Source organism: Fonsecaea monophora, assembly GCF_001642475.1.
Source record: "Fonsecaea monophora strain CBS 269.37 chromosome Unknown Scaff56, whole genome shotgun sequence".
NCBI classification, from domain to species: Eukaryota; Fungi; Ascomycota; class Eurotiomycetes; order Chaetothyriales; family Herpotrichiellaceae; genus Fonsecaea; species Fonsecaea monophora.
Window position 1 is genome coordinate 198,995 of NW_019173987.1, and position 12,443 is coordinate 211,437.

Genomic DNA, 12,443 nt, shown 5'->3' on the forward strand with positions numbered 1-12,443 from the left:
CTCGTCGTTACAAGTCTCTTGCGCTGAACGTGATACACCATGAGCTCTGCCCAACAAACAAGGAGAAGCACGAGGGTGCGAAAGCAAACTGCCAAGGGGCGCGACTATTCCCAGCTCCTTGCGCAAAAGGCTGTCTCTCAAAGTGCTCAGAGCGCTGGCGCTCAAGCCCAAGCTACCAACGCGGCCAATACTTCCCCAACTAATTCTACTAACAACTCTAGGAGCAATGCTGACTGCGCCCGTCGGAGATCGAAAAGAATCCGAGCGCGTGTCGACGACAATCCTTCTAGTGGTACGTCCAACAAAAGGCGCCGAATCTCCCCTCGAAGTACTCCAATTGAGGCATTCATGATCAAACTGTACGCTGAAATCCACCATGCGGCTACGGCCAAGACTATCGGACAGTGGGATCGATATTGGACACAACACTTGCTTCGACAGGCTCGAACCCTACGCTTCTTCGATCTCCCTGAGACGAGCACCAGTCAACGTTTGGCGGCAAAGCTGGACAAGTTTGAAAGCAACGATCCCAAGGAGAAGAGGGTGGCAGACCTTGCAAAAGACGATGTCGACATTAGCCATGTGCAGAGGTTGATGGATTTCTGTGATGAGCCGAGCCTTCTCCTCCTGACCATCTGTGCACACTCCAAAAGCTTCCGCGACGCAATTGTTCGCAACGATGTCGAGAGCAGGGCACAAGATCAGCCTGAATGGAGCCAGTTATATCCCAAAATCAAAGAGCGCGCGTCGAGCCTCGAGCTCTTCGCCAGAACGCACAAGTTTGAGTGGACAGACGCCCTCTTCGCCTTCAATGACCACTTTGAAGATCTTCTGACAATTGTATACAAGGATTGTCGGGATGCCAGCGGCAAGGACGGCGCCAACTTTGGAATCGGCGACGATGATCTCAAAGAAATCCACCAAATCGGCACCGAAGACAGGGATCGTGTTCATTATCATTGGGTTCTGCCCGTTAACGACGGAGAACCGGCGGTCTGGCCCTCTATCAAATGCACCACCACAAAGGACCTTACTGAGGCCGGATTTGTGGACGCTGAGAAGGCGGTCGTAGGCATTCCAACGCAAGGCAACAACCTTGAAATCAACCCGGGGTCTCTCTTCTCTTCGGGGTCGAAACTAGAGCTCCTACATTTCAACATTGACCAGGCAATCGTCCTTCCCAACTACGCCTGGCCCGCCGAGACGCGCAAGGTTGTTCACCCTGACGGGAGCGTCTACGAAGACCCGACTTTCTGTGGATTCTCAAACAATCCCTGTAGAGTCTGTGGAGCCAAAGCAGCCGACTCAAACACGCAGCCGCAGCAGCAGTCGTCAGACCTTGCGTGCCAATGCACGTTTGCCGATCTTTGCAAGGTGTACAACAAATCCCCTCAGAACAATCACCACGACATCCTTGTGGAGCTGTACACCACCGCTAAAACGGGCAGGGGTGTGCGTGCGCTGCAAGTGATCCCACCCTGGACCTACGTAGGCGAGTACGTGGGGGAAATCTATGCCGTTGAGGCAGAGACGGACGACATTCCGGGCTCGATGGATAACCACCGGTATGACATCGCGACGTACCACATGCAGGTCGACATCGCGCGGGCGGAGGACTTTGAGACGAGAACCACGGTCCGATCTAAGAAGAAGGGACAGGCCAAGGGGACGGCGAAGACAGCCCGTGCGACCACCGCCGCCGCCGCCGCCACCAAGACAACCAAACCCGATGTCCGGCCGCAGTACACGGTCGACGCGGCGCACCGGGGCGGGTGGACGCGGTACGTCAACCACTCGTGCTCGCCCAACACGCAATATGTGTTGACAAACGTCGGACAGCACACCCTCATCATCGTCCAAGCACTGCGCAGGATCGCCTTTGGAGAGGAGATCACAGTCGACTACGGCGATGACTATTTCGAAAACCTAGGCATCTCGTGCCGGTGTGGCAGCCCGAGGTGTAAATACAAGGACGTCGATAGCTCGCGGTCGAGTCCGAGCGGCAGTAAGTGAGAGTGGGAGAGAAAAGCCCACACTGAAGATTGTGGAAACAAGTGTAAGTACCGGTAAAAAAGCCAAGCGACAGCTGACGAGGCTGAAGGATGAATAGGGGCCCTCTATGTGCTGTACCCTTTTGGGGAGGGGGGAACCTTTGTTAGATTTACACGGTGAGAATCTTTTCTTGTCATTTGTATACAGTATAACCATACCGTTATGAGATTTGTTTCTTTTGAATATATATATATATATATATATATATATAGTATATATAAAATCCCCGAATAGTCAACGCCGATGGCTATTTCACTGACTTATCCCTCCCCGCTTTGCTCTCGCGCTAATGACTATTTAGTCGAACCGCTCCCTTCCTCTCTTTCGTCCTCCCCTTCCACTCCCTTCTACTCCCCCATACTCCTTTATGCTCCCTCACGGCTCTAGCTCGCACTTGCGATACTTCGCTTGCCTACTAGGGATGGCCCCCTTTGGGCTCCAATATTACAGGCGCCAATGTCGCTCACATCCAGCCTCGTGGTAACTTTACCCAATTACGTCTATTATAGCGGAGTAGGTAAGTGCTGTCCGCCCCGGCCTAGGATATAGCACTCAACACACACAACACCTGTCTCGGGATATCGATAGGCTCTCGTCTCGTCTCGTGTCGCGACGCGTCAAGTAAGGGATTGATAGTCGACTAAGGAAGGAAGCATAATCGCGGGTAAACATCAATCACTGGTCTACGCCGACTAAGTGGTGCGCATAACTCTCTTCTCGAGTGCATGTTGTGTCTGTAAACCATGGTATCGAGAAGCATCCGTCTCATAGGATGTCTCGCCATACCTGCCATACATGAAGTGAACCAATGAAAGGAAAACCTTTTCTCCAGCCCGGCTCCCACTTTAATACAGTTATTCTACTCTTATCTATCACTAACCCCTAATACCACTCCTAATATTGGATTGGATTCCGTCCTTTTGTGCATTCCACAAGGGTATAAGGGGTTATTCCTGACAATAAGACAAGCGAGTCGATAGCTCTTCCACCAGCCCACCACAAACCAACTCGATTACACCACCAAAATAATAGAAATTATCTAGATCTACTCGGAACTATGTACATTCGACATTTCTTCATCTTCCTGGCAAGTGCGAGCATTATGTCCTGGTTTGCCGCAACTACCACACCGTCTTTCTCTCCCCGGAGCCCCCCGCCCTGGACCACCCTTCTGTCGTATTTCCTGCTGTACCTATCCGTCTACTATTCTTTGCTCCAGTAGACCCCGCGCATCTTCAACCTTAAGTAATTCTCGTTGATGAATGCGTGTTCTTTTTGCCCTTTCGAGGTTCTCGGCCCGATCCTGAAGCAGCGCTAACCGAATGCATCATTGACTGTGCACCCTGCTTTATTTGATAGGGTTGGGCGGCTTGATTAGCACCGGCGCAATAATGTGCCGGACGGGATTCTCGCAGAATTCCCGGCCCATGATCGGCTAAGTCAGCGGTACGGCTTTCGCTAATAGTGGTGGTACCCGAAATTAGTTTACGTGGAGAACTATGTACATATGACGGTGCTCTAGACCTACATCAACGTTAATACTATCCTGACGAGAAGCTAACATTATCAGCATGGCAAAACCGAAGGTCCTACTACTGGGTAAACTTGAGCAGTGAGTAGCCACCGAAAGCCACGGGTCGGTTGCTTCTCGAATAACGAGAGAGCTACTTTACAACCTGGGGCGTCTACAAAATCTCCTTGTGCTGCGTGCGACCTAGTTATAAGTCTGACCGATATTGTAGTGCTCACGACGCATGGAATGCTCTTTCGGAGGTTGCAGAGCTCACCACTACTCAAGTTACACATCGAGGGGCGTTCATCGAGGAGCTGAGAAGTGGCAGGCATAATGGTGTCGTAGCGATATGTGATCGAGCACCTCCCAGCATTGTCCAGACAGGTAAATGGGACAAGGAACTGCTTAACGAACTTCCCGGCAGCGTGAAATACATAGCTCACATGGGCGCCGGCTACGACAGCCTTGATATACCTGCCTGTACTGCGAGAGGAATCATGGTGTCCAATTGTCCGAATGTTGTCGATGAAGCCACTGCTGACTGTGCCATGTTTCTCATCCTGGCCGCACTCCGCGGTTTCAACAATGGCATTATGGCCATCCGCAATGGTACCTGGAGAGGCGCTGTTCCTCCACCACCCCTTGGTCACGATCCTCAGGGGAAGATTCTCGGTATTCTGGGCCTTGGTGGTATTGGACTGAATCTGAAGAAGAAGGCTGAGGTCTTTGGTATGAAGGTCATTTACCACAACCGAAACAGGCTGAGTGATGACATGGCCCACGGAGCTGAATATGTCACGTTCGATGATTTACTGGCAAAGAGTGATGTTCTAAGCTTGAATCTCCCACTTAACGTAAGTCGAACAACTTCTTCCGCACAACATTTCCAGTTAACTTGCCCTCTACTGTCAGCCAAAGACGCGCAATATTATATCTGGCAAAGAGTTTGCAAAGACGAAAGAGGGCATCATTATTGTCAACACTGCCCGAGGAGGGGTTATGGATGAAGACGCTTTGGTAGATGCTTTGAATTCAGGGCGAGTGCGCTCCGTCGGACTGGACGTATATCAGCAGGAGCCGGATATCCACCCTGGGTTGCTGTCAAATCCCCATGTCTGTCTACTCCCACATATGGGCACATCAACCGTCGAGGTAAGCACTCTTACTGGTACTGGGTAATGCCTGGGCAGCTTTGCTGAGTCGTTGGCCAGACAAAGACAAAGATGGAAGAGTGGACCATCGGCAATGTACGATCGGCAATCGAAACTGGTAGGCTGAAGAGCACGGTACCTGAGCAGATGCATCTGCTTGTGAACGGGTTACCAGATAGTGGGACTAGACTTTGAGACTGGAGTTTTATTTGCGTGGCTTGAGGACAATACTCGACAACATGTTGCTGAGTTGTGTAGGTATGGTTACAACATGATTTGTCTTACAGCCAATCACCATCGTTTTCCGGCCTCAAAAAACCCATTCTTGACGTCCCGACATCGCTAAAGTCTGGGAAACTCATATCGAGGAAATCAAAGGAGTTTGGAAAAGCTTCTTGGGTTGGAGGAGCTATTAGAGATCCCAGGAGGGTCTGGAGACCGTACGAGGTCCGTCTCGTGTCGTTGAAAATGCCAATACCAGCAGAGCCATTGGGGTCGTTCTTGGTGTCCAGGATAAGCTGTATGATATCGGCATATCTTTGTGCACAAGGCCATCGAAAGCCCATCTGCCGCAGAACGTTGACAAGAGGATCTAGGTCGGTTGGGATAGTTTCGTAGGTCGTTTCGTAACCGGTAGTCCACAAAATGATGAGACTTCTTGCTGCAACCCACACTACAAAAGCGAACATGGGGTTAAGCTGGTCGAGCTCCTGAGGCTGGAGAGATTTTGCTAATGACACAACTCTACCAATGCACTGGCGACAGCGACCGCGCGCCGAGGGCGACGGACGTAGATAAGTTGAGGTTGCCGATGGGAATGCGGCTACTGTGTGCATTCTGATGTTTATGCTGTCAAGTTCGAAAATTAGCGACACACTCGGGAATCGATTTCACGGAGAGGAAGTCATACAGTTGAAAGGTTGCATGAAGCATGATCCACATTGGATCAAAAGTTGGTGGTCGCTCCCGAACCTCACGCGGGAGGTTTGCAAACCACGTAGATATGGTGAGGTCCAGGCGCCGGAAAATGCTCTGCCACTCTTGGCAGTGAGCAGGGAGGTTCAGATCCAATGGCTTAACGAGAAGTTGATTTGTACGATCCATCAAAGCCAGCAGGTCTATACTGTGATGCCATAGGCTGGCAGAGCAACGCGTGTGGGAGAAGTTGGGTTGTGTGTCCGCTTGAAACCATTCGGTGGTTGCAGACTGTGCCCAGTCTTGGTCATTTCCTGGATATGGTAGTCGGATATTTTTGGCGTCAATACCTCCCGGTTGCCCGTGCGATGCGCTGGAGAAGCGATCAAGACTGTAGATAATCCAGAATAGCCGTCGCTTCTCCTCTAAGGCAACGTTGGACACGCCCGCTCCGTCGTCGTCATCCTCATTTCTGACAAGTGGTGTGTTCGTCTCAGGCGTCGTGGGTGAAGGACTCTTCGCGAGACCAAGATGTCGTGCGGCAGCCACGAGCATCGACATGACATTCCATGTTCTCGGGCCAGGGCCTTGGCCCAGGGAATCCAGTGCCAAAAGTGCAAGGGCTTGGGTCGACACCAGCGTGCACGCGTCGATGGTCTTCAGCAAGACCTGTTCACGGGAGATATCGACGAAGTCATCTCGCTCTTTGGAGGAAGGTAGAGGTTTCCTCCAAAAGCGAAAAGTCACCGCCACAACTGCATGTAGAAGCACCTGACGCTCTGGTGCGAACATGCTGGCCGTGAAGCTTGGTTTGTAGAACATGGGCATCCACGGATGGACAAGTTCAAAGAAAAGCTCAACGAGGTCCTCCAAGATGTCTGTAGTGGGCAGGCCGGATCTGCCACCATTCAATGGCGGCGCACCTAAGGGAAAGGATACTCGGTCCATTGTCGGACTGAGATCGAAAGAGGTTATTTCAGGTAGCTGTTGAGGTTGCTGCCACATTTGAGATCCGGTCTCAGGACCAGTCCATGTGATGGATGGATTCGCTTCGGGCTGAGGATTCGGACTCTGTGAGACCGTGTTCTGGCTGGCAAGTGCGAAACCGGGGCGGACATGTGTGAGGATGTTTTGGATCGACTGGTTCATTTTGTCCATCGTGCTCTCAAGGAAGGTCAAACGTTGCTCGATTGCTTTACCGTACCCAGGCCGCAGCCCCGGTTGGCCTTTCTCTGGATATACGCATTCACTCCCTGACAGACTGGGTCAATTGGCATGTCCCAGACAATAGAGGCTCGATCTTACCCATGCGGCGACAGGTGCCACATAGTGGGCGGGCGCTGTCGCACCTTGTCTTTTTCTGCTTGCACGTTTCACATCTGCTCCCGGACACGCCGTTAGATTGCGCACCCACGAAGATTGCCGAACCCAGCACTCACGCTTTCGACAAAATTCGCGGACGTTTGCTGGGGGGTATGTTGTCCTCGCCATCTAAATTGCGAGTCTCGGTGGAGGACATAGTAGATATTGAAAGCGTGGCGTGCAGTAACGGATCCTCGTGGGCGAGGTTGAGTATCAGGTGTTTCGTTGGCGGGTATGACGACGATAGCTTGAAGATTATTTGTAGATACCCAACGAACACTAGTTCTGGGGCAAAACACTGTTGGACCACAGTCTCTTCCGCTGCTTAAAGCTAGATTGCCTGCTGCCCTGGCAGTGAGCTGCCCCGGGCCTTGGCAATGCAGACGCGGGGCAATTTCCTGGCCCATGGGATTGTGGCTACAGGCAATTGTGGGCTGGTGCCTACAATACCTTGGTAGTAAGTTGTAGTAATGTGGTGCTGTTCTGGGTGCTGGCCTTGGCTATCTAGCCTGTAGGCGAAGTTGCCTGGAAGTCTTGCTTATGAGACTTGAAGGGGCTCACAGGTCGCCCACCGCGTTGCTTACCACGTCGCCTATACCAGGCGAGACTAAGGGTCTGGACCACTTTCTGACAACTACGAATAAGGTATAGAAGCTACAGATGACCTAAAATCGAGCTGGAAAAGAGTGATCTACAATTTCTGCCACATACATATTTCAGGTATCAATCAGTACGGCTTGCAACCAGCCATCTTAAGCAGTTTATCCGTGACCTGCGGTTTCTCGAGCGGCTCTGAGCGGTGTCGAGGATCTGGGGTGCCATCAGGGTATGATGCCTGCAGCTCGCGGAGCTTGATGTTGTCGTGAGGCCAGTGGGTGGTGGCACCCCACGCATCAAAAATCTTTGCCTTTTCTGCGAGAGCCTCCTTGGATGCCAGCTTGGCTGGCGCGTAGGCCGCATAGATGACAGTACGGATTGTGTTGCTCTTCTCCGTGGGCTCCCCGCCCCAGTGAATGGTGCGCGAATCCCAGAGGATCAAATCGCCAGGTTCGGCCAGAACCTTAGTAATCTTGCATCCTCGAGCGAAGAACCACTCCATGTCCTTGTCATCGAAATAACGATTGTCCCTCCACTCCCAAGTGGCAGGGTCTGTCTGCGTCTCGAAAAACTCTTCGGTCAGTTTCGACGAGCCGGAGACAACCACGAGGGAGCCATCTTCGGGACCGGCATGGCTCAGATTAATGATGCCTTGAATGCAGTGTAAGCCTCGTTTGCGGGGAGCCTGGTCGACGTGTGGCCAGGGGGCACGGGCTTTCTTGAGGTTAGGGAGGGTGACGTTGAGTGAGTCGAAGGAGACGAGCAACTCGTCGGTGCCCCAGATCTTTTGAAAGGCGTCAAGGACACCAGGCTCCTGGCGAGCCTCCCACATAAACTTTTCATGTACGACCGAATAGTGTTCGTAGGTGTTTCGATTCGTCTGCAGAGGGAGCTTCTCCTGTTTCCATGTCGAAGGATCTTCCGGGTCGAACTGAGGGTCAAAGGTCTGAAGCCACTCGATGGCCTTCTTCTGGTAGTATGCCGCGCGATCTGCGGGAACCCCGCCCTTAATGACGGCGTAACCTTGAGTCTCGAGATCGTTGAGCCAGTCGATGTTGGACTCTGAGTCGACCAATCTAGAGGGAATTTTAGCGGCCACGGTCCTTCAGCTTCAGGCTGGAAGAGAAAGTAAAGCTCACTTGAAAGAACTGAAGACTCGGGTAGATGCAGGAGTAGCGGTCACAGTCTGGGTGGTGGTGGCCATCTTAGCAACAGGGTTATGAGTAAGTTGGGTTTGTCGTTCTCTTGCACTCTGTCATTGAATTTCCAACTCTAATATACTGCCTGACTGCCATCGATCACACGGTCCCGGGGGGGATCTGACGACCTACAGTTTGTGGCAAAAGTTGCCAGGCATTTCAGAGGGGGGGCTTTCTACGCTCCGGAGAATCTTCGTGCCGGACATTTAAAATGCCTTGAATAGGCGGCACAACACCGCCTCATCTTTTCCGGCCATTGCCCGATGCGTTTCTCCAACGGCGTATCATCGTTGCGAAATCAAGTTCCTGCGGATCATGATTCTCCCGGTCATCGTTTCCTCAGAACTTTGAATGAACCGGGGCATGCGTACCAAAACTGAGATAAGTGATCCATGGGGGGAGGGTCAAGGGCTGACACACTCTAAATTATCAGCAAAAAACACTATAAACAAGGCTGGTATATCACGCGGATGGTTACCAACAGCAAGGAGTTGACATCTGCCTCGAACATACTTGGTTGCTCCGGATACTCCAACCATCGGGCATTCTCAACATGCGACAGATATTGGTTACTGGAGCCGCTGGCTTCATTGGACAGATAGTATCCAAGGCACTTTTAGACGATGATTCGGTTAAGCTCACTCTCGTCGACGTCATTCAACCGCCCATCCCCGTGGGTTGCAAGTATCCTCACAATGCAATGGCAATCCAGGCTGACCTGATCGAATCTGGAGCCAGCTTCATCTCTCCAGGCCTCGAGACAGCCATCCTTCTACATGGTGTCATGTCCTCTGCAGCAGAGGCGGACTTTGAACTCGGATATCGTGTCAATGTCGATGCGACTCGCGCGTTGCTGTTAAATCTTGCCAAAAAGGTTCCGGGAGTCAGAGTCATCTATGCCTCCAGCGAAGCAGTGTACGGTACACCGCTGCCCAAGAAAGGTGTCTCCGAGGCCACCAACTGCACGCCAGAGATGACATACGGCTGTCAAAAGTTGATATGCGAGACTTTCATCAACGACTTTACCCGTCGAGGCATGATCAACGGCTTCTCTCTCCGATTTCCAACTATCTCAATCCGTCCGGGCAACCCAAGTCCAGCGGTCTCTGCTTTCCTGTCCGGCATTATTCGTGAGCCACTGAATGGCTTGGAGTGCAGAGTGCCTCTCAAGGACAGATCGTGGCGTCATTGGATGTCTTCGCCCAAAACGCTGGTGTACAATGTCATGGTCGCGACAAAGCTGCCCAGGGATGCATTGGCACCCCATAGAAGAGCCGTCAACGTCCCGGGCTTTGCGGTCACTATGCAGGACATGATGGATGCTCTGGAGCAGGTAGGGGGAAAGGAAAAGCTAGCTTTGGTCAAGGAAGAGCCTGTTCCTGAGGCTCAGAGTCTCCTGTATTCCTGGGCCGATGATTTTGATAATAGCCTGGGACTCTCGCTCGGCATGAAGCAGGACACATCGTTTCTACAGTCGTGCAGAGAATACATCGAAACATTGGAAAATGAGGCGTCAGCATCATAACAGAAGTCTATTGGTGCTCGAAATTGAGATAGTCTAATCCTGTCGAACGATCTTAAGCTCTGGGTCTTCTCACATTACCGAGTATGATGTCTATGCCTTGTTTGTAGACATCAACCAGTCCATGTGGTATTCCACCACCGCCTGCATAGCTTTGACCTGTTCCTCGATGACCGTCGTCAAAGGCACCTTTCCCGTCAGCTCTCCCTGTACCTTGGTCCACGCCGCAGCCACTGGACCGTTCACGTTGACCTTGCACATGCCATAACTGATACACTTCTTCAGCAGCTCCTCTTTGAAATAATCTTCGTGTGCACCGTGTAATACCAGCCGGACCCGGTCCCCGACCTGTTTGTGGATGCGCTCAAGCCGGAGAAAGTCAAGCTGAGGACCCTTGGGACCGTATGGTCCATGGACGTTGCCAAATGCCGGGGCTAGCCAATCGATACCCAAGGCAACGAATTCTTCTGCCTGTTCCGGTGTCGTCAAGATCTCCTCCATGCCCTCCGTATCCTGAATGCCGTCTTCGGCGCCATTGATACGACCAGGTTCGCACTCCGTGATGATACCACGAGCATTGCAGTATGCAACCAGCTCCTTGCTCAATCTCATGTTTTCTTCCTTGTCGTAGTGGCTCATGTCGACCATGATTCCGTCGTACCCACCCAGATCGGCCGAGCGGCGGATGATGTCTGGCGACTGTGCATGGTCCATGTGCACTCCGATCGGTACTGAAGCCTTGTCGGCGGCCTCTGCGGCAGCGTGTAAAAGCAGGCCGTCGGCAAATTCGATGGACCAAGGAAAGAGTTGGATTAAGGCTGGCGACCGCTTGGTCTCGGCAGCCCGGACAGTAGCCAGCACCGCTTCCAGGTTGTAGCAACACACGGCCGCGATCGCGTACTTGCCAGCATAAGCTGCATCTACAATCTCTTTTGCTCGGTTGCCCTTCCGCTTGGAAGGGTGGCCGTTGGTAACGGTAGCACCGTTGGCTGTCATCGTTGATGAACCTTGATGCGAATGTTCAAGGAGCGAATTGAAGCACCGTGTCGCTGGAATTGACTTGGGATGTGGTCTAAGAATTTTGTCGATGAGACTTTTGGGGCCGGCGATTATGTATATGAAAAGTAGCCTTCGAGTAGGTCTCCGATTTTGTGCCTGGTGTCCTGACCCCGAACACCCCGAGTAATGCGGTCCAACTAGTCTTCCCGTCTTCGGCACATCATTACGGAGGACTCCTTTCCGTGGCAATTCACCGTGATCCACCTAAATGGGCGGAGCTCACAGAAGCCCTGAGCATGTCGTTACTCAGAACTCTTCCATGGGTGACCTGTTCGAAAGCGATTGATTATTTTGATCTAGGCAGAGCCCGATGCAATGACTACGAGTCCACGTAGACTACACTTTCCACCTCACACACCGTGATCCTTCCACAAGGTGCCACTACTTGCGCAAGGCGAGGAACCATAGTCAAATTTTATCCTCGACGTGCGTGATCTCAGTTTTGTTATCGAACGCCAAATCTTTGGTCAGAACATTCTCTTGGACAGCCACTTCAACGACCTCATCTCCAAATGCTGCCGCAATCTCTTCGAGAGATTGCTGCTTGGTTTCCCTAGGCACAAATCAGCGACTCGAGTTTCTCTGGTGTTGATTCTCAGGACACATACGGATAGAAAAAGTAGATGATGAACAGGTAGACAGTACAGCAGCCCACGAAAACGTAGTAGTAGTTCTCCCCGATGTTCTTGAAGGCACTCGGACCAGCTTCGGTGACTTGTCAAACAACGCGTTAGAGCCACAAACATCGGATAGCGGGCAGGAGTCACCTACTGCTAACATTGACAGCATAATGCGCAAAAGCGGCAAGACCCATGAATTTGTTTCGGAGGGCCACCGGGAGAACTTCAGCACCATAGAGCCAGGTTACAGGGTTGATCAAGCTGTCTGTTGAAACATTTAGCTGCGTCTGGACTCGCCGTTCGGGCGGAAGGTGAGCTCACAATAACCAACGGTAAAAATGTAGATGCCAAGGATCGCAAACCCCTTGCCGACGCGATTGTTAGTGTGTTGGAATTCGCGTTGCATGACAGCGGCATATATCTCGGTCACGACGACCAGACGACACCCAATCA

General features: G+C 52.0%; 6 protein-coding genes across 6 annotated transcripts; 3 read left to right on the top strand and 3 right to left on the bottom strand.

The window, feature by feature from the left end:
* Positions 1 to 39: 39 nt before the first annotated feature.
* On the top strand, positions 40 to 2,013 carry AYO21_07414 (hypothetical protein; the record flags this gene model as incomplete). Its single annotated transcript, XM_022657370.1, has 1 exon — positions 40 to 2,013. One exon carries the CDS (start codon positions 40 to 42, stop codon positions 2,011 to 2,013), a length of 1,974 nt encoding a protein of 657 aa, XP_022510383.1.
* Positions 2,014 to 3,623: 1,610 nt separating this feature from the next.
* On the top strand, positions 3,624 to 4,911 carry AYO21_07415 (hypothetical protein; the record flags this gene model as incomplete). Its single annotated transcript, XM_022657371.1, has 4 exons — positions 3,624 to 3,664; positions 3,795 to 4,419; positions 4,478 to 4,717; positions 4,777 to 4,911. The coding sequence occupies 4 exons, from the start codon at positions 3,624 to 3,626 to the stop codon at positions 4,909 to 4,911; spliced, it is 1,041 nt and encodes a 346-aa protein (XP_022510384.1).
* Positions 4,912 to 4,997: 86 nt separating this feature from the next.
* AYO21_07416 (hypothetical protein) lies at positions 4,998 to 6,780 on the bottom strand (the record flags this gene model as incomplete). Its single annotated transcript, XM_022657372.1, has 2 exons — positions 4,998 to 5,565; positions 5,627 to 6,780. The coding sequence occupies 2 exons, from the start codon at positions 6,778 to 6,780 to the stop codon at positions 4,998 to 5,000; spliced, it is 1,722 nt and encodes a 573-aa protein (XP_022510385.1).
* Positions 6,781 to 7,720: 940 nt separating this feature from the next.
* AYO21_07417 (hypothetical protein) lies at positions 7,721 to 8,794 on the bottom strand (the record flags this gene model as incomplete). The annotated part of the gene is made up of 2 exons (XM_022657373.1): positions 7,721 to 8,666; positions 8,730 to 8,794. 2 exons carry the CDS (start codon positions 8,792 to 8,794, stop codon positions 7,721 to 7,723), a joined length of 1,011 nt encoding a protein of 336 aa, XP_022510386.1.
* Positions 8,795 to 9,342: 548 nt separating this feature from the next.
* Positions 9,343 to 10,314, top strand: AYO21_07418 (hypothetical protein; the record flags this gene model as incomplete). Its single annotated transcript, XM_022657374.1, has 1 exon — positions 9,343 to 10,314. The coding sequence occupies one exon, from the start codon at positions 9,343 to 9,345 to the stop codon at positions 10,312 to 10,314; it is 972 nt and encodes a 323-aa protein (XP_022510387.1).
* A 90-nt stretch (positions 10,315 to 10,404) lies between these two features.
* Positions 10,405 to 11,307, bottom strand: AYO21_07419 (hypothetical protein; the record flags this gene model as incomplete). The annotated part of the gene is made up of 1 exon (XM_022657375.1): positions 10,405 to 11,307. The coding sequence occupies one exon, from the start codon at positions 11,305 to 11,307 to the stop codon at positions 10,405 to 10,407; it is 903 nt and encodes a 300-aa protein (XP_022510388.1).
* Positions 11,308 to 12,443: the final 1,136 nt, after the last annotated feature.